The 21600-nt window shown below is 42.4% G+C and overlaps 1 protein-coding gene across 4 annotated transcripts; it reads right to left on the reverse strand.

Moving 5' to 3' along the window:
• Positions 1–3136: 3136 nt before the first annotated feature.
• On the reverse strand, positions 3137–20068 carry LOC121536727 (interleukin-1 receptor-like 1). Of its 4 annotated transcripts, XM_045206417.1 has the most exons (12): positions 19842–20068; positions 15739–15852; positions 15429–15528; positions 15066–15309; positions 5941–6124; positions 5571–5721; positions 5200–5268; positions 4965–5094; positions 4654–4802; positions 4401–4529; positions 3836–4000; positions 3137–3723 (listed from the first exon to the last, which is right to left on the reverse strand). In XM_045206417.1, exons 2-12 carry the CDS (start codon positions 15781–15783, stop codon positions 3314–3316), a joined length of 1776 nt encoding a protein of 591 aa, XP_045062352.1. In that variant the 5' UTR covers positions 15784–15852; positions 19842–20068; the 3' UTR covers positions 3137–3313. The 4 variants fall into 4 exon arrangements, with proteins under 4 accessions (XP_045062352.1, XP_041700124.2, XP_041700122.2 ...); XM_041844190.2 differs by lacking the exon at positions 19842–20068 and having other exon boundaries at positions 15066–15306; positions 15739–15959; XM_041844188.2 differs by lacking the exon at positions 19842–20068 and having other exon boundaries at positions 15739–15959.
• Positions 20069–21600: the final 1532 nt, after the last annotated feature.

Consider the following 21600-nt stretch of genomic DNA (forward strand, 5'->3'; position numbering starts at 1 on the left):
TTAGAAATACAGGGCTTAAAAACAAAGGTGTCATTGTACGCTGATGATTCATGTTTTCTTTTAAATCCACAACTAGAATCCCTCCACAGCCTCATAGAGGATCTATATACATTTTCTAACCTCTCTGGATTACAACCAAATTATGACAAATGTACTATATTACGTATTGGATCACTAAAAAATACAATGGTCTGATGGTGATGTGGATATACTCGGAATACATATCCCAAAGAAATAAATGATCTCACTTCAATACATTTTAATAGAAAGTTAGCAAAAATAGATAAGATCTTACTACCATGGAAAGGAAAATACCTGTCTATTTGTGGAAAAATCACCCTGATTAACTCTTTAGTATTATCCCAGTTTACCTATTTGCTTATGGTCTTGCCTACGCCTAGCGAACAGTTTTTTAAATTATATGAGAAAAAAATATTCAATTTTATTTGGAACGGCAAGCCAGACAAAATTAAAAGAGCATATTTATATAATGAATATGAATTCGGAGGACAGAAATTATTAAATATTAAAGCATTAGACCTATCACTAAAAGCTTCAGTCATACAAAAGTTATACTTAAATCCGAACTGGTTCTCAAGCAAATTAGTAAGATTGTCTCACCCAATGTTCAAGAAAGGCCTTTTTCCCTTTATTCAGATTACAACTTCTCACTTTCAGTTATTTGAAAAGGAAATAATCTCCCAAATGTCACTATTTCTAAAACAAGCCATAGAAAGTTGGTTGCAATTTCAATTTAATCCTCCAGAAACGACAGAACAAATAAGGCAACAAATATTGTGGTTAAATTCAAATATACTAATTGACAAAAAACCTTGATTATTTGACAGAATGTTTAAAAAAGGTATAATCTTCGTAAATGATATCATCGGTAGGACTGGTGGAGTTATGTCGCACATGCAGCTGACAAAAACATATGGAAATGTCTGCTCTACCCAAAATTACAACCAAATAATTGCTGCCTTACCGCAAAAGTGGAAGAGGAAAGTGGAAGGGGGAGAAAGTAAGGAACTTGTCTGTCGGCCTTGCATTAAAGAACATAATTGGTTAAGGAAAACTGTGATAAATAAAAAAGTATATCAGTTTCACTTAAGGACCAAAGGATTGACAGCCGTCCCATATAGATTGCAAAATAGTTGGGAAGAGATCTTTGACGTACCGATCCCATGGCATAGTGTTTATGAACTGACACGCAAAACGACACCGGATTCAAAAATTAGAATCTTTCAATTTAAATTATTATATAAAATTCTTGCTACCAATAGAATGTTATTTATATGGGGGATACAATCTTCCCAGCTCTGCAAATTTTGCTGTGAAGAGACAGAATCATTAGATAATAATATAATAATATGCCATTTAGCAGACGCTTTTATCCAAAGTGACTTACAGTCATGCGTGCATACATTTTTTTGTGTATGGGTGGTCCCAGGGATCGAACCCACTACCTTGGCGTTACAAGCGCCGTGCTCTACAAGCTGAGCTACAGAGGACCAGAGATCATTTGTTTTGGTTCTGTCCATTTGTAGCTTGTTTTTGGACACAGGTCCAGGAATGGCTAAAGGATTGCAATATTTACCTGGAACTAACCTTGCAGATAGCATTACTGGGTGATCTGAAAAGTCATAGTCAATCAATCAATAATATAATAATACTTTTAGCAAAAATGTTTATTTTTAATTCACAATCTGTAGAAGCAATGAGAATAGAAAGGTTCAGAACTTTTGTAAAACATCACAGTACGGTTGAAATATATATGGCAAATAGAAATCCTATATGGATGGTGTTAAGAGATAGATGGGAGGTATTGAATAGAGTTGAAGGATGGGACTAATAACAAATAACAACAAATAATAACAAAGATAGCTAATAATGTAAGCATACTGTGTCCATAATAAGTATATAGGTTGTATGTTGGGAGCTTTTGGGAAAGAGCACAGTTAGAAAGATATGGCATATAGAAGCAAACCGGATGGACATCATGAAAATGATCGGAGAGGTTGAGAGTAGAAGAAGTTCAGGAGCAATACAATTTAAAAAAAAATATATATATATATATAATAGAATTATTGTAAAATTAACTCTGTCCATAAGGTGTAGATAGTAAGTATTAGGGGTGTAACGATTCGTTTTAACAACGATTCGATTTGTATCACGATTCGTGGTTGTCGATACGATTCAAGGACGATATTGGTTCATTTAGAACGATACGATCCGAAACGATTCAGTGACTTGAAATCGATTCAGTAACCTTTTAGCCAAAAATTCAACCAGTGTGACTGAAATAAATACCTGGATACTGGACAGTGCAGGTGAAGTTTCCTAGATTCCTGTTTCTTGTAAGGACCGCAATGGTGGCTTGATAATTTCTCGCTCGTCGGCTTCTCCTCTGTCGTCCGCCATGCTATGTTTTGTTGTCTTTGCGCCTTTGCGCTGCTGCTGGCGCGGGCGATGACGTCACGGATAGGCAGACTGAATCGAGTAATGTTTAAAGCCTTTATCATTAAAAGTGCTAAGAAAAAACATCCATATAAAGTCTGACGTGCTTAAATCCAATGGGTTATTTCCTAGTATCGATACAATCGATTTATTACATTTTAAAACAATGTTAGATTGATATATGTTGTCCAAAAGGCCAACTCGCCGAGCACAGATCGATGTAGTTGGATCATAGGAATATAAATCGATACATCGATGTAGTAGATGGATCGTTACACCCCTAGTAAGTATAGACCGGAAGTAGAGGCCTGGGCATTGTTGTTCACTAATTTACTCCAAGTAGGGAAAGGATGGTGGGGTTGAAAAGTAATAAAGGGGAGTATATATATATAAAAAAAAACAAAAAAACATGGGGGATTGGAAGTGATGCAGACAATTACATTGATAGAAGATACAATCTATCTGCAATATTAAGCTGATCCATCCGCCCCCCCCCCAAAAAAAAATATATATATATATATATATATATAAAAAATAAAAATAAAGAACAAGATAACACTTGCTGAAATTAGTCATTTACAATTCCCCACATGGCAGTTTCTTTTCATTGTTGCTAGCCATCCAGAATCAAAACAACACACGGCCTTCTGCCACATTGAAGCGTACACATCGTTTTTTGTGACGTTCTCAGCTAACCTGTGTATATCTCTGCACAGCACTGGAATCATTCATTCTATTTCTATGACTGGAATAAGGATTTTCAGAGACAACCTGGGGTGTTCTCTTCTATAACAGAATCCCAGACCTCCAACTGCACTTCAAGTCCTCAGACCTTCTGATCGTTCACATAGAAGAGTCATATTAACCGGTTGTCAAAACTAGTCGAGTGGCGCGGCCAAGGCATCATGTAACGCACCCTCTTCCAGAAGCTTGAGTTGGGCAGCGTCGACCCACGCTTTCCCTCCTGCCACATTAAGGGGGCACTCTTGCGGACCAGGTGCTGCAGGCCGGGGGGCAGGTGTGTGTAGCCCCCCTCCCCCATGTCTCCCAGCTGGATGAGTATGACGCTCATCTCACTGTGGACCAGAGCCTGGTGGAGCCCCACCTGACAGTCATAGTCCTCCGCTGAGGTCAACGATGACGAGTAGCCCCACTGGCCCCATGACCCTTGACCTCCTGAGCCTGACCTTGAGCTTGAGCTGGGGGTCAGGATGACAATCAGCCTCCTGCTCAGCCGCATGCAGGCCTCCACCAACTCCATGCGGTCTGGGGACAACAGAACAGAGAGGAGCAGGAGAAGTTAACTTTCGACTTTGGTACTGTTTATTACTGTTACATTTGCTTCTTAGAGGGCAAGACACAGTCTGAAAGAACCAACCTTCTCCAGGTAGGTCGTCTCTGCCGTGGATGAAGAGTCTAAAGCCACACTTCTGCTCCAGGACAGTCGGCAGAACGCTGCTCACGAAGTGATACACTTTCTCCTCCATGTCTTTGTCTATGCCATCCATTTGGTAGACAATGTAAGCATCATAGACCTTCCCATCTGAAAACACAGACAAAGAGGAGGTTTCTGTCAAACCTCAGCATGAAAGGAGTAGATTTGAGAGATTTGATTGAATTCCATTTGAACTGAAATTGAGTTATTTTAGTATAAAATGGCCCATTACTTCTACACTAGTAGTGGGATTGACCCAAGGCGGACCTGTTGCGAAAGGCCTACTGCAAACAACTGCACTGCACAATCAGTGGGCCGATTGAGACATTTACTGTACAGTACAAGGTTAGAGTGCTCCTGTGTGGTGACTAAAAACTAAATGTAGTAATATGTTTATATGGTACCCAATACTATACAGATAATGTAGGCTGAATAAGCATTTCTGTACAATGAAATATCTTAGTGAAATAGCATCAGTAAACTTTAGTCTATGGCTAGATGTTCTTACCCTCAGATCGATCATAGCATTTGAAAACTCCACGGAAGAGGAGAGCCAGATCGATGTCAAACACTTTGACGGCTACAGCAGCTAGCAAGAAGAGCAGCAATGCCACACATAGACCCATAAATATAAACCCTGTTGGGGGAAGACATGGAGGACACAACACCAAGAAAGTTACAGAGTGTATATGTGTGATTTTGTTTGTGTGACATGTGGATGTGTGTCTGAGTGATGTTTGTGTAAGTGTGTGTGCACTAACATCTTGGTTTGAGAGTCACCACTGCATGAATCAATTTCTGGTCGTTCATGGCAACACACTTGAACTCTGACTGGAGGTCCTTGATAGTCACTGTGTCTATGGTCAGGATAGCCGTGAAGATACTCCGCATTGAAGATACCTCCACCTCGCTACAGTAACACATACACACAAAATATTCACACAGTGAATTCTCAATGGTGAATCTGGGGTCTGTGTAAATTCTGTTACCATGTTCTCAAAAACAAGTGTGTGTATGCTTGTGTGTATGCGTGCATCCATGTGTGTGTGCGTGCGTGCATGTGTGTACCTACCTGGTGGAGTTCACTGAGTAGCCTTGCTGCTGCGAACCCACTTTCACTCCGTTCATCTCCCACCACACATGACAGTTGTCTTTAATGTTCTGCCCACAAAATGCTTCACACCTCAACTTCTTAGTGGTGTCTATGAAGAACAAGAGATACAATGAAGACAGAGAGATATACCGGGCAAACCAAATCAAGCACAACACAAGTATTTGAAAGTATTTGAGCCAGGTGTGATCCCTACACAGGTCTGTGGTCTCTGTGCTTCCGTCTCTAGGCAGGTTGATCTGAGGAGGATGCGAGGCAGAGGGAGCTGAAGGAGACAAACACACAGTTTAGTCAGAAAGATACTTTTGGATACATTCAAAATGTAGTCATTGATGTTTTTGATGATTGTTGCTGCCTCAAAGACCACACGTGATATGAGGGTTGCTTTTGATGTTGCTTTTGATCCTGTTTGTTTGTGTAGCCTAATAACCTACTGTAATTTAGCCTAGAGTTTCTATGTATGCTGACCCTGCTGCCATCTTGGATGAGGTTTCAGTAAAGCTAAAATCAAATAAATAAAATGCTGAGTGGATTGACAGAGCTGTCATCAAGCCACGACCTAGTTACCTTGGATCTTTAGTCTCCTGGATGCAGAAGTGTTGAGAACCCTCCCGTTGTGATCCCACGTGCACACACACGTATAGATGCCCTCGTCTGCTTTTGAGGCGCCATACACCCACAGATTACTCTTAGACTCATTTGGAATGAGATTGAAATTCTGAAATGAAAGACAAACAATTTGACAAACTTGTTTGCTGAACTAGCAGTAAGACACCTGATTCCACTAATCAAGAGCTTGATGATGAGTTGGGTGTTAGTGCTGGGCTAGAACAAAAACTGTGCAACACTTATGAGCTTTAGGACAGGAGTTGAGAACCAATGGTAAATAGTTTTGCAGGATTGAGGTTTGTGTTAGCATTCTGGTCATGTTCAGTACCTTATACCAGGCTAAGTTTTCTTTTCCATCCTGGCACAGTTGTTCCACGGGGTCAGGACATGGGATAGCGATGTTGTCTGCTGACTCTGAGATATCACTGAACAGGACTGAGTGATCGAATGGTTGGGCTTTGACCACAATCACCTCTGTCACAAATATGAGGCAGGTGTCTGCTGCCTTTCTCCTGGAACATATGAATATATACAGAGTACCAGTTATCCAAAACGGTTCTACCTGGAACCAACAGGGTTCTAACTGGGGGCCAGCCGAATAACGCTTTTAGGCTATAGATAACAAATGTTTTTTCTAAGAGTCTATATAGCCTGAAACTAAGCAGTGTAAAAACGTAGAAAGTTTCCTTACAAGCCAGAATGTTTAATACATTTGTATTACATTTTACCATACCAGTTGTCTGTGTGGTTGGTCCTTCAGTGGGTCGAATTTTTGAGACAGAATATCCACAGGAAAGTATTATTTACCTGACTTTTTTAGAGTGCCGGTACTGCCGTTGATATTTCTATCATCTGGCACATGCTCAAAACCATGTAAACACCTGCAATATTTTGGTCAGTATGCATATATCGGCGTGCATGTCCTTCCATCTTGTGCTTGGCCTTAGGTCAGGAGCAAACACATCTTTATTGCCACACACGAGTCCCGCGTTTTGAAGTCGGTTATAAAAGTTTTTTGTGGATATTTTGTCTCAAATTTCAAATCGGCAGAGTAAGTTCAAATACAGTGCATTCGGAAAGTATTCAGACCCCTTCCCTTTTTCCGCATTTTGTTACGTTACAGCCTTATTCTAAAATGGATTAAATTGTTGTTTTTCCTCATCAGTCTACACACAATACCCCATAATGACAGGTTTTTTGAAATGTTAGCAAATGAATAAAAAATAAAAAACAGAAATATTACATTTACTTAAGTATTCAGACCCTTTACTCAGTACTTTGTTGAAGCACCTTTGGCAGCGATTACAGCCTCGAGTCTACTTGGGTATGACGCTACAAGCTTGGCACACCTGTATTTGGGGAGTTTCTCCCATTCTTCTCAGCAGATCCTCTCAAGCTCTGTCAGGTTGGATGGAGAGCGTCGATGCACAGCTATTTTCAGGTCTCTCCAGAGATGTTCGATCGGGTTCAAGTCCGGGCTCTAGCTGGGCCACTCAAGGACATTCAGAGACTTGTCCCGAAGCCACTTCTGCATTATCTTGGCTGTGTGCTTAGGGTCTTTGTCGTGTTGGAAAGTGAACCTTCGCCCCAGTCTGAGGTCCTGAGCGCTCTGGAGCAGGTTTTCATCAAGGATCTCTCTGTACTTTGCTCAATTCATCTTTCCTTCTGTTACGGATACAGGTATCCTGTGTCCTGTGTTTTTCTCTCCTTCTGCCCTAATCACAGGTGTCCTGTATGTTCCTGATTGGTGGTCGTTGAGGTGTCTGCTGATTGGACCAATCAGTGAACATTCCTGTGCATTGCACCACCTGTTACTCGTTTTTTCAATCACACATCCCATTATATAAAAACCAGTCACTTATGTTTGTTGATAGAGAGAGACATTTTCCGTATGTGAGTATGGACACTGTGGTGTCCTGTTTTTGTTTACTCACTAAGTTGCTGGTTACTCTGGTTGGTAATTTTGTTAGACCACTGTTTTGTATGTGAGTAATGGATACTGTGATGTCCTGTGTTTAGAGTACTCATTAATTTGCTGGTTACTCTGTTTGGTAACTATTGTGTGTTTCTGGGAAAAGGGGAGTTTGAGCTAGCTGCCCTTGGGCATACATTTCCCGTAGAAAGAACGGTCTATAAACACTAGTTAGACCTGAGCGGACCACCCACTGTATTTTTGTATGGTAGCAGTAGCCTAGCGGTTCTTGAGGCAGGCAAGATCAGTTTAGGGGTGTTTTACACTATTGTTTCATTTCTTGGGTCCTGCTCAGCCCTTTTTCCCAAACCGTTACCGTGTGTTCAGAAATAAACAATTTGTGTTTGACGGTAGTTCATGGTTGTTGTGTCATATTTGTTCTCACTGTTCCATGCCACACTTATAATTTACATGAATTATGTTACGGGTCTCATGTCCATCACCCTAGACGTTCAAAGCCACGGGGTTCGTAACATAAAGTGGGGGCTCGTCTGGGATATATCCCATGCTACTCATGCAAATTAGTAAGTGTCTGGTTCAGTGTTGAGCTTGGCAGCTGTAACTACCTTTTTTTTTTTTTTGTGTTCAGTAGTCGACGGCTCGTGTTGCTAGTAGGATGGCTACTTTTGAGTTGGATGCATTTTTGGAAAACCCTACGTGGGAGGTTTTTGAGAATTGCCGTAGAGTGGATCTACAGGCTTTGGCTGACCACTTTTCTGTACCCATACCGAGGGGTTTAGTGAAAGCAGAAGTTAGGGAAGTAGTGCTAGCGATATTGTTGAGCGAGCGAGTGCTTGAGTTACCGCCGCCTGAGTCTGCTGCTCCTGTAGGGGGAGGTGGTGGCTGTTCCTGTAAGCCCATCAGTGTCTGAGAGGACGAGGCTAAGGCTCCGGCCACATTGCCCCGTTATGACCCACTCTCCCCACTGACTGACAGTGATGCCAGGATGGATGTCCGCTTGACACGGCTCCAAATGGAGGCGGAAGAGCGGGCACAAATCAGGCTAGACAAACTGGAGACGCGTAAGATGGAACTGGAGACGCGTAGGCTTGATCAAGAACTGGAGATGCGTAAAATGGAACTAGAGGCAGAAACAGCGAGGTTAGTCTCTGCTCATACTATGCCTGCTAGTGAGCCATCCTCACCAGCTGTGTCGTCTGCTACGTTTGATATTAGTAGGCAGATCACCTTGGTACCTGTGTTCAGGGAGTCAGAGGTTGATTCCTATTTCAGTGTTTTTGAACGTATAGCAGTAGCATTGAAATGGCCCAAAGAGGTATGGTGCCTATTACTTCAGTGTAAACTAACAGGTAAAGCCCAAGAGGTTCTGGCAGCGCTACCTCTGGAAGACAGTTTGAATTATGACGTGGTCAAAGCTACTGTTCTTCGTGCCTATGAGCTTGTTCCTGAGGCGTATCGACAGAGATTTAGGTCTCATAAAAAGTCTCCTACTCAGACTTATGTGGAGTTTGCTAGAGACAAAGGAAATCTGTTTGACAAATGGCACAGTGCTAGTAAAGTAACTGATTTTAACTCTCTACGGGAGTTAATCTTGTTAGAAGAGTTAAAAAATTGCTTACCCGAACGCATTGTAGTTTATCTGAACGAACAGAAAGTATCATCACTGTCGGAAGCGTCTGTATTGGCAGACGAGTTTGTGTTGACGCATAAGAGCGTGTTTTCGGCTCGTGCGGAGGGCAGGGCTGCGGAGTTGCTAACTTTTAGTCCTAGTCGACCAGCAGTACATCCAGCACGCCCAAAAGATGTGCGTCACTGTTTCTATTGTCATAAGGTGGGACATATGGTTAATGATTGTTTTCTGCTAAAACGCAAACCGGGGATGCCTCAGCACGCCAGGCCGCCAACGGGTGTTGGGCTGATTAAAATGCGGTTGTAAGGCCGGAATCAAGACAGAGGCCTCATAGTGAATGTGGTTTGAAAGTCCCTGTCCCAGATCACAGTTATGAACCGTTCATTTTTGAGGGGTTTGTTTCTATATCAGATGACGGGCGTCTCAGCGTCCAGTTAGAATCCTCAGAGATACTGGTGCGGCGCAGTCGTTCATACTATCTGATGTGTTGCCCTTGTCTAATAATACATATTGTGGTTCCAATGTGTTAGTACAAGGAATTGAAATGGGATTTGTCCCAGTGCCATTGCACTTTGTGAACGTACACTCTGAGTTAGTCAGTGGATTGTTCAGAGTGGGCGTATGTCCTATGTTGCCAGTAAAAGGTGTGACATTTATAATGGGCAACGATATTGCCGGAGGAAAAGGTGATACCCGTATTGGAGGTATTGGATAAAAGTGACCAGTCTCTCGCAGGAGCTGGCACAGGGTTATCCAGATGTGTTCCCCGCTTGTGCTGTCACACGTGCTCAAGCACGACAAGTGGGTGAAGTGATAGATTTGTCGAACACGATTATATTCAGAGAGTGTGACTCCGAGGATAGTTCGGGTGCTACCTCTGGTAAGCTGGGTGCAGTCTGACCAACAGCCCAGAGAAAGGAAGAAGGATGTGGAACTTGTTGCTGAGGCCATACAGTTACCAGTTACTCGTGAGCAGCTGATCGCTAACCAACAGGTTGACATTAGCCTGGCTAAATGTTTTTCTAGTGTTGTCTCAGAGGAGGAGCTAAAGAAGAAAAAACATGGCATACTTCGTTGATGGTAATCTCCTCATGCGTAAATGGACATCCCATGTTGGCGCTGGCGGAGATTGGAATGCTGTTTACCAAATAGTGATTCCTACAGCCTTTCGACAAAATGTTTTATCCTCGCTCATGATCACCAGTGGTCCGGACATCTGGGGAGTCACCAAGACTTATGATCGAGTGTTGCGACATTTCTTTTGGCCTGGTTTAAAGCAAGATGTGGCTCAGTTCTGTCGGACTTGCCACACCTGTCAAGTAACTGGGAAACCGAACCAGGTTATTTCCCCGCGCCTCTTTGTCCCATACCGGCCATAGGTGAACCCTTCGAACATGTGATGGTTGATTGTGTTGGACCATTACCAAAAACAAAATCTGGTAACCAGTTTATGTTGACAATTATGTGTGTGGCCACCAGGTACCCAGAGGCCATTCCTCTGCGAAGGATTACTGCTCCGGTGGTGAGTAAAGCGTTGATCAAATTCTTCTCAACTTTTGGGTTACCTAAGGTGATACAAACTGATCAGGGTGCAATTTTCCTTTCTAAACTTTTCAAACAAGTGTTAAAATCCTTGTCAGTTACACACCGTGTGTCAAGCGCATATCACCCAGAGTCTCAGGGTGCGCTTGAACGTTGGCATCAGACCCTGAAGTCTATGCTCCGTAAATATTGCTTGGAGTCTGAGAAAGATTGGGATGAGGGAGTTCCTCTAGTTTTGTTTGCTGTCCGTGAGACAGTACAGGAATCCCTAGGGTTCAGCCCAGCTGAACTGGTGTTTGGACACACCATGAGAGGACCTATGAAAGTCCTTAAGGATCAGTTTTGTCACAAGAGTTGGGTGTGAAAGAAAATGTGTTGGACTATGTTAGTCGCTTTCGTGAGCGCCTACATGCTGCCTGTGCTCTAGCAAAGGAAGCGCTGTCTTCCTCACAGAAACGGATGAAACGACATTATGACACACAGGCTGTTTCTCGTTCACTGCAGCCAGGTGACCGAGTTCTTGTATTGTTGCCTGTGCCAGGAGCGTCATTGTCAGCACGTTTCTCTGGTCCTTATGTCATTGAAAAGAAACTAAGTGAAACTGACTACGTGATACAGACTCCTGATAGAAAACGCCAATCTCGTGTGTGCCACGTTAACATGTTGAAGACATACCACACCAGACCCGTCACTCAGGTAGACAGTCCAGAGAAACTGGCCGAGTCGGCTGTCTCTATTGCTGCTACGGCTGTAGTGGGAGGTCATGTTAATGATGTGGACGGAGATGGTTTGGAGTTGCGCAATACTCAGCAGCAGTGTGCTAGGTTGCCCAATTCAGAGATGCTGCTGTCTCTCCCGTCAAGCCTGATTCATTTAACGGACAGACAGTCAGATGATATTGTGAGACTATTACACAGCTTTCCATGTCTTTTTAATGATGTTCCTACATGTACAAATGTGTTAGAACATGACATTAATGTTGGAAACGCTGCACCTATCAAGCAACATGCTTATCGTGTCAACGTCTCTAAAAGAAAGATAATGAGGAATGAGGTCGGTTATTTGCTGGAGAATAACCTGGCTATGCCAAGTTCAAGTCCTTGGAGTTCTCCGTGCATTCTGGTTCCTAAACCTGATGGGACATCCAGATTATGTACGGACTATCGGAAGGTCAATGCTGTCACAGTGCCCGACTCGTTCCGTTACCCAGACTGGATGACTGTATTGATACTGTTGGTGCTGTTACTTATGTAACCAAACTAGATCTTCTAAAGGTTACTGGCAGGTGCCGTTAACCCCACGTGCCTCCGACATCTCTGCCTTTGTGACCCCAGATCACTTCCTACAATATGCTGTCATGGCATTTGGGATGCGGAACGCACCAGCCACTTTCCAACGCCTGGTTAACACAGTATTGGCTGGAGTTCCTAATTGTAGTGCTTACCTTGATGATCTGGTAATTTATTCAACTGAGTGGTCTGATCATGTTAAAACTCTAAGGGTAGTGTGTGAACGTCTAGCAACCGCTTCTCTAACCCTGAACTTAGCAAAGTGCGAGTTTGGGAAGGCCACTGGTACTTATCTTGGTAAACAGGTCGGCCATGGTCAGGTGCGCCCTCTAGATGCCAAGGTCTCGGCTATAAACGCATTTCCCGCACCTACCACCAGAAGAGAGCTACGCCGGTTTTTAGGGATGGTTGGCTACTACCGTAGTTTCTGTAAAAATTTCTCTGCGGTAGTTGCTCCATTAACGGATTTGCTCAGTCCGGCGAGAAAATTTGTATGGTCTGAAGATTGTCGTACTGCTTTCAACACTGCTAAAGCACTCTTATGTAGTACTCCTGTTCTTGCTGCGCCAGATTTTGAACGACCGTTTAAACTGGAGGTAGATGCAAGTGCCAGAGGTGCTGGGGCTGTTCTACTGCAGCAAGACCAGAGTGGAGTGGACCATCCTGTCTGTTATTTTTCACGGAAATTTAACAAATGTCAGACAAACTATTCCACCATTGAACAAGAAGCTCTAGCTTTGTTGTTAGCTCTGCAGTACTTTGAAGTTTATGTTGGTTCCAGTGCATTACCAGTGATAGTGTATACTGACCATAACCCCTTAGTTTTTCTCCACCGGATGTGCAACCAGAACCAACGCCTTATGCGTTGGGCACTTGTCGTGCAAAATTATAATTTGGAGATCCGCCACAAAAAGGGGGTTGGATAATGTGTTGGCAGTTGCTTTGTCTCGTGTGTAATGATCTAGGTTTTTTTTTTGTTATCCCGGCAGGATGATTTGTGAATTTGGGTGTTGTGATAGTCCGTGTGTCGCAAACCATTGTGGTTTGCTCTTTTAAGGGTGGAGTGTTACGGATACAGGTATCCTGTGTCCTGTGTTTTTCTCTCCTTCTGCCCTAATCACAGGTGTCCTGTATGTTCCTGATTGGTGGTCGTTGAGGTGTCTGCTGATTGGACCAATCAGTGAACATTCCTGTGCATTGCACCACCTGTTACTTGTTTTTTCAATCACACATCCCATTATATAAAAACCAGTCACTTATGTTTGTTGATAGAGAGAGACATTTTCCGTATGTGAGTATGGACACTGTGGTGTCCTGTTTTTGTTTACTCACTAAGTTGCTGGTTACGCTGGTTGGTAATTTTGTTAGACCACTGTTTTGTATGTGAGTAATGGATACTGTGATGTCCTGTGTTTAGAGTACTCATTAATTTGCTGGTTACTCTGTTTGGTAACTATTGTGTGTTTCTGGGAAAAGGGGAGTTTGAGCTAGCTGCCCTTGGGCATACATTTCCCGTAGAAAGAACTGTCTATAAACACTAGTTAGACCTGAGCGGACCACCCACTGTATTTTTGTATGGTAGCAGTAGCCTAGCGGTTCTTGAGGCAGGCAAGATCAGTTTAGGGTGTTTTACACTATTGTTTCATTTCTTGGGTCCTGCTCAGCCCTTTTTCCCAAACCGTTACCGTGTGTTCAGAAATAAACCATTTGTGTTTGACGGTAGTTCATGGTTGTTGTGTCATATTTGTTCTCACTGTTCCATGCCACACTTATAATTTACATGAATTATGTTACGGGTCTCATGTCCATCACCCTAGACATTCAAAGCCACGGGGTTCGTAACACCTTCTATCCTGACTAGTCTCCAAGTCCCTGCCGCTGAAAAACATCCCCATTGCATGATGCTGCCTCCACCACACTTCACCGTAGAGATGGTGCCAGGTTTCCTCCAGACGTGACGCTTGGCATTCAGGCCAAAGAGTTCAATCTTGGTTTCATCAGACCAGAGAATCTTGTTTCTCATGGTCTGAGTCCTTTAGGTGCCTTTTGGCAAACTCCAAGCGGGCTGTCATGTGCCTTTTACTGACGAGTGGCTTCCGTATGTCCACTCTACCATAAAGGCCTGATTGGTAGAGTGCTGCAGAGATGGTTGTCCTTCTGGAAGGTTCTCCCATCTCCACAGAGGAACTTTGGAGCTCATTGAGACACCATCAGGTTCTTGGTCACCTCCCTGACCAAGGCCCTTCTCCCCTGATTGCTCAGTTTGGCCGGGCAGCCAGCTCTAGGAAGAGTCTTGGTGGTTCCAATCTTCTTCCATTTAAGAATGATGGAGGCCACTGTGTTCTTGGGGACCTTCAATGCTGCACAAATGTTTTGGTACCCTTCCCCAGACCTGTGCCTCGACACAATCCTGTCTCGGAGCTCTACGGACAATTCCTTCAACCTCATGGCTTGGATTTTGCTCTGACATGCACTGTCAACTGTGGGACCTTATATAGACAGATGTGTGCCTTTCCAAATCATGTCCAATCAATTTAATTTACCACAGGTGGACTCCAATCCAGTTGTAGAAACATCAAGTATGATCAAATGGAAACAGGATGCACCTGAGCTCAATTCCGAGTCTCATAGCAAAGGGTCTGAATACTTATGTAAATAAGGTATCCATTTTTATTTTTACATTTGCAAGAATTTGTTTCCGCTTTGTCATTATGGGGTATTGTGTGCAGATTGATGAGGATTTGTATTTTATTTAATCAATTTTAGAATAAGGCTGTAACATATCAAAATGTGGAAAAAGTCAAGGGGTCTGAATACTTTCCGAATGCACCGTATAATATTATTCAACGTTCATGCAAGACAAGGGACATTTAGGGTTTTTTCTTTGTAAATGTGCATGCCTACCCTAGCCCTAGCTTCATGTACACATCCAGGTTCAACACTAACCCTAGACTCAACCCTCAACCTAACCCTAAGCCCCCCAAATAGGGCTCCCCCACCTCCGAATTACCAATTTAACCCCTAAACACACACACATCAACACACTGTTGTTGTATTACCAGTAGGTGTAGTACTGATCAGAGTCGTTGATTAAAAGGGGGAGGAAGAAGAGCACCGGCCCATGATGATGCACACGCCCTTCCTCAGAGGACGGGAGCTCCTGGGTTCTGTTTCTGTACCAGGTAAACTCAGTCACGTTGGCCCAATCCAACTCACTCAGGTTATGGTAGGCTGGCAAACTAAGGGCCTCCCCCTCTGTCACAGTAGTTTCATCCTCCTCAAATAGTTTACATGGGGACTCTGCTAAAATATTAACATACATTACCAGACTAAAAGAGGTCTATTGTTCTAGGTTCAATATATTCACTCTGCTTTGTAATAATAGGACGTAAAATGTGTGAAATGTGAAGAAGATGCTATACCTGTGTAATGACCTATTGTAGTGGGGTTTAAGGAAATTTCTCTCTGTGCAGAAATCCTAGTCAAACTAAGGAGCAGAAACATGAGACCACCATCCAACAACTACAAGACAAGAGGAACAAAAAAAGTTATGTTACCTTATTGTAAAGTTGGTCAGGAACTATCGTTCCAAACAAGACCCTATAATAAAACATCAGGACCATGCTTTACATGTTTTTACAATAAATTACATACTTATTTTCAAAAGGGAATAAAATACATATGCAGAAAATATTTTTAGGTTCGCAGTGAAGAATAACTGAAGGAGCATACCCTGAAAGTGTAGGAGCACATTTTCTGCAAAACAGGAACTTGCATCCACTGATACGAAAGACCATGAGTCACATTTCTCTTGAAAGATCTTGCTAGGATATCCTGTGTTAGATACTGCAGAAAGAATTAAATCTGAAATGTTGACCAAATGTGGATTACTGAAATGGCAATGCAACATACAGTGAGGGAAAAAGTATTTGATCGCCTGCTGATTTTGTATGTTTGCCCACTGACAATGAAATGATCAGTCTATTATTTTAATGGTAGGTTTATTTAAACAGTGAGAGACAGAATAACAACAAAAAAATCCAGAAAACGCATGTCAAAAATGTTAAAATGTATTTGCATTTTAATGAGGGAAATAAGTATTTGACCCCCTCTCAATCAGAAAGATTTCTGGCTCCCAGGTATATTTTATACAGGTAATGAGCTGAGATTAGGAGCACACTCTTAAAGGGAGTGCTCCTAATCTCAGCTTGTTACCTGCATAAAAGACACCTGTCCACAGACGCAATCAATCAATCAGATTCCAAACTCTCCACCATGGCTAAGACCAAAGAGCTCTCCAAGGATGTCAGGGACAAGATTGTAGACCTACACAAGGCTGGAATGGGCTACAAGACCATCGCCAAGCAGCTTGGTGAGAAGGTGACAACAGTTTGCGATTATTCGCGAATGGAAAAAAACACAAAAGAACTGTCAACCTCGGCCTGGGGCTCCATGCAAGATCTCACCTCGTGGAGTTGCAATGATCATGAGAACGGTGAGGAATCAGCCTAGAACTACACGGGAGGATCTTGTCAATGATCTCAAGGCAGCTGGGACCATAGTTACCAAGAAAAAAAATTGGTAACCCACTACGCCGTGAAGGACTGAAATCCTGTAGCGCCCGCAAGGTCCCCCTGCTCAAGAAAGCACATATACAGGGCCGTATGAACATCTGAATGATTCAGAGGAGAACTGGGTGAAGGTGTTGTGGTCAGATGAGACCAAAATCGAGCTCTTTGGTATCAACTCAACTCGCCGTGTTTGGAGGAGGAGGAATGCTGCCTATGACCCCAAGAACACCATCCCCACCGTCAAACATGGAGGTGGAAACATTATGCTTGGGGGTGTTTTTCTGCTAAGGGGACAGGATAACTTCACCGCATCAAAGGGACAATGGACGGGGCCATGTACCGTCAAATCTTGGGTGAGAACCTCCTTCCCTCAGCCAGGGCATTGAAAATGGGTTGTGGATGGGTATTGCAGCATGACAATGACCCAAAACACACGGCCAAGGCAACAAAGGAGTGGCTCAAGAAGAAGCACATTAAGGTCCTGGAGTGGCCTAGCCAGTCTCCAGACCTTAATCCCATAGAAAATCTGTGGAGGGAGCTGAAGGTTCGAGTTGCCAAAAGCCAGCCTCGAAACCTTAATGACTTGGAGAAGATCTGCAAAGAGGAGTGGAAAAAATCCCTCCTGAGATGTGTGCAAACCTGGTGGCCAACTACAAGAAACGTCTGTCCTCTGTGATTGCCAACAAGGGTTTTGCCACCAAGTACAAAGTCATGTTTTGCAGAGGGGTCAAATACTTATTTCCCTCATTAAAATGCAAATCAATTCATAACATTTCTGACATGCGTTTTTCTGGATTTTTTTGTTGTTATTCTGTCTCTCACTGTTCAAATAAACCTACCATTACAATTTATTGACTGATCATGTCTTTGTCAGTGGGCAAACGTACAAAATCAGCAGGGGATCAAATACTTTTTTCCCTCACTGTATTAACCATCACACCACCACCACCACGCTTGACCTTTGGTATGATGTTCTTACTGTGGAATGCAGTGTTTGGTTTTCGCCAGGCATAATGGGACCCATCTCGTCCAAAAAAGTTGACTCAAGTTTGCCAAAAAGCACCTGGACGATCATCAAGACTCTTGGAAGAACGTTCTATGGACAGATGATTCAAAAGTATAACTTTTTGGGACGACATGGTTCCAGTAATGCCTGGCGAAAACCAAACACTGCATTCCACAGTAAGAACACCAAAGGTCAAGCATGGTGGTGGTGGTGTGATGGTTTGGGGATGCTTTGCTGCCTCAGGACCTGGACGACTTGCCTTAATAGAAGGAACCATGAATTCTGCTCTGTATCAGAGAATTCTACAGGAGAATGTCAGACCATCCGTCTGTGAGCTGAAGCTGAAGCGCAGCTGGTCATGCAGCAAGACAATGATCCAAAACACACAATCAAGTCTAAATGAAAATAGCTAAAAAGCAACAAATTTGAAGTTTTAGAATGGCCTAGTCCAGACCTAATCCCAATTCAGATGTTGTGGCAGGACTTGAAACGAACAGTTCATGCTTGAAAACCCACATGTCACTGAGTTAAAGCAGTTTTGCATGGACGAGTGGGCCAAAATTCATCCACAGCGACGTGAGAGACTGATCAACAACTACAGGAAGCATTTAGTTGGAGTCATTGCAGCTAAAGGTGGCACAACCAGTTATTGAGTGTAAGGGGGCAATTACTTTTTCACACAGGGGAATTGGGTGTTTTTATTTTTTTGTCATTTAGCAGACGCTCTTATCCAGAGCGACTTACAGGAGCAATTAGGGTTAAGTGCCTTGCTCAAGGGCACATCCACAGATTTTTCACCTAGTTGGCTCGGGGATTAGAACCAGCTACCTTTCGTTTACTGGCACAACGCTCTTAACCACTAAGCTACTGTTGGGTTCTATTTTTCTCATAATTGGATCTGTATGTGATGAATAACTTAGAAGGAATGCATTAATGAGGAGCATAGGTTTGTACTATACTGATATAAATTGTTTCACATAACAGGCTGTGATTCATGTAAGGAACGTTAGGGGTAGGACAGATAAGACTTGTATTTCTTACAGATACGAACACTCTCTCTTTGTTGTCTGTGAAACTGTCCTTGAACGTGGGTACATGGAGTACAGATTGGAGGGGTGTCTTTTGGGTGCTGACTCCGCAGGTTATTATGATAGAAACTTATGCCTGGGAACGGTGGAGCGCCAAGGGGTGGAGCGCCAAGGGGTGGGACTAACCCGTGCGCCAACGGATTGGCTGAGTAAAGTCTAAACCACACTCAGTCCTTTACTCTGATTGGCCAACAGAAGAGGTGGGAACTCTCTGTCAGAGTATTTGAGAAAGAACCTGTAAACAATGTTTTAGTTCTCTGTCTGCCCTGCGTGGTTTTTCAGTGAGCCCATATACGAACCTTCATACTTATCATACATACATTTTGCATATAATAAATTAAGCTTGGATTGAAGATATCTTGATTCTTATTCCAATACCAGATTTGAATTACGCAATTTCTAACACTACCTGCCGCCACAGTGTTGCATAACTTTGTTTATGAAATAAATATGTAATTGTTGTGTTATTTGTTCACTTATGTTCCCTTTATCTAATATTAGGTTTTGGTTGAAGATCTGATAACATTCAGTATCACAAATATGCAAAAGTAGAGAAAATTAGAAAGGGGGCAAATACTTTTTCATAGCACTGTACTGTATTTGCCAACAACAACAAAAAATATCGCTTTGGTGCCATTTTCATAAGCATGTTGTTAAATTTCAAAACTCTTAGTACAAAACTCCAAACTGCTAACAACTGTAATGTAGAAAGTCTTACATTTTAAACATTTTATTGTGCATTTATTTTGTATGGAGACGTCTATCACTACACAACCATTGATCCAAACATTTATTCAATCACCAAACAACATAATGATATATTTTCAATTTATGACATTGTTGCCAAAACCAGATAGCAACCTCTGTCCAGTGAAGTCCACAAAGCATATTGCATGTACAGTAACAGACATGACCTACAGCATTGTCAAGCAAGTTAATGTTTCCGACATTTTCGGACCACTAAACAACTATTGATTTAGAACCACAGAGTGTTACCGCAAGTTGCAAAGAAAACAGGAGCTGCCTCCACTATTCCAACACCATTTCAACTTTAACATTTAAACATAATCAAATCACCTCTGCTTAGTCTAATACAGTGACAATTAAAAGATACCAAAAACAATTTAGTCCAGTCAAGTAAGCTAAATATGATGTGGAGTGTGTACTTACGTTTTGCCCTAATTTTTATGCACTATGAGAGAGAGAATTCTGATTAATTCAAACAGCCTGATCTCCGAAGTCCACGTCTATAGTCCCAATCAATCACACACATCGCAGAGCTACAGCGGTGTAGTACAGAACAGGTTACATACGCTTTTATTTTTTGTTGTCCTAGGCTACCTGGCTGAAATGCTTGCTCGCTAGCCTAAACAAAGATTTCAATAACTAGACCAAGATAGACCACTGACCGTCGTTTAAAACGGGAACAAAGAGTCATAGTGGGCAAAACAAGCAAGGAGGTGGGCAGAGCTAAGCACTTTCCGTTAGGTAACGCCTACTCTGAAAGTGCTCGTGTGCAATAACTCAATTCGCCTTTGCACTCCTTCTAAACAACGCAATTTTTAAAGACTTTGGCAAAGGGTAAAGTCTACAAAACGTAGTCCACCATGTTTGTAACATATTCTAGTTTTGGGAACAGAAAATGTAATTGAGATCAAATGTTTCATCAATGAGAAAATTAGCAGAATGTCGGCCAGAATCCATCTCGTTCAATCTTCTCCACTGCCTGCCACTGAGCTTCCTCTCACTACCAAATATGCCAAGCGGATGCTTCAATAAAAAAATAAAAAAATAAAAAATGTATTGGTCACATACACATGGTTAGCAGATGTTATTGTGAGTGTAGCGAAATTCTTGTGCTTCTAGTTCCGACAGTGCAGCAATATCTAGCAAGTAATATCTAACAGTTCCACAACAAAAACCTAATACACACAAATCTAAGTAAAGGAATGGAATAAGAATATATAAATAAATATATGGATGAGCAATGTCATTATCAGAGTGGCATAGGCTAACATGCAATATATTGGGGATTTATTATTCTCCTAAATTGATGGGATGACTAACTTAGAATGAATGCATTCTTGACTGGGCTAATGTAGGCTGTGACACCTGGCAAGGCTGTGATTGATGTGAAGAGCTGCTTTAGGGGGTAAAATTAGATAAGGATGTGTCTTCAAATTCTAGACTATACTGGTTCTTTGTGATCTATGAGCCTTCCTTGGACATAGGAATGATGTCTAAGGGAGCTGGCTCTTCTCACTATGATAGGTTGTTATGATAATCTTGTGCCTGGCTGAAGTGTGCAACAAATGGCGCCGAGGAGATGAGACCAACCCCTGAACTAACGGATTGGCTGAGAGAGTTTAAACCACGCTCAAGTCTACTCTAATTGGCCAGCAGAGAAGTGGGAAATTCCCTCTGTCAGAGTATTTGGGTATTGTTTCTGAAACAATGAGTTAGTTGTCTGGAGTGTCCTGCGAGACATCTCAGAGAGCCCGTATATACGAAACATCATATTTACCATTGAAGGTTTTTGCATTAATTAAAATAACTAGTATACCTTAGAAGTCGTGTTGACCTCTTTTGTTCCTAATACCAGATTTGAATTGACGCAATTTCTAACAAATAGATAGCATAGAATACAGTATATACATTTGAGATGGGTAATGCAAGAAATGTAAACATTATTAAAGTGGCATTATTTAAGTGACTAGTGTTCCATTTATTAAAGTGGCCAGTGATTTTGAAGTCTGTACGTCTGTGCTAGTGATGGCTGTTTAACAGTCTGATGGCCTTGAGATAGAAGCTGTTTTTCAGTCTCTCGGTCCCAGCTTTGATGCACCTGTACTGACCTCACCTTCTGGATGATAGCGGGCGAACAGGCAGTGGCTCGGGAGGTAGTTGTCCTTGATTATCTTTTTGGCCT

The sequence above is a fragment of the Coregonus clupeaformis genome, chromosome 23, assembly GCF_020615455.1.
Source record: "Coregonus clupeaformis isolate EN_2021a chromosome 23, ASM2061545v1, whole genome shotgun sequence".
NCBI lineage: Eukaryota > Metazoa > Chordata > Actinopteri > Salmoniformes > Salmonidae > Coregonus > Coregonus clupeaformis.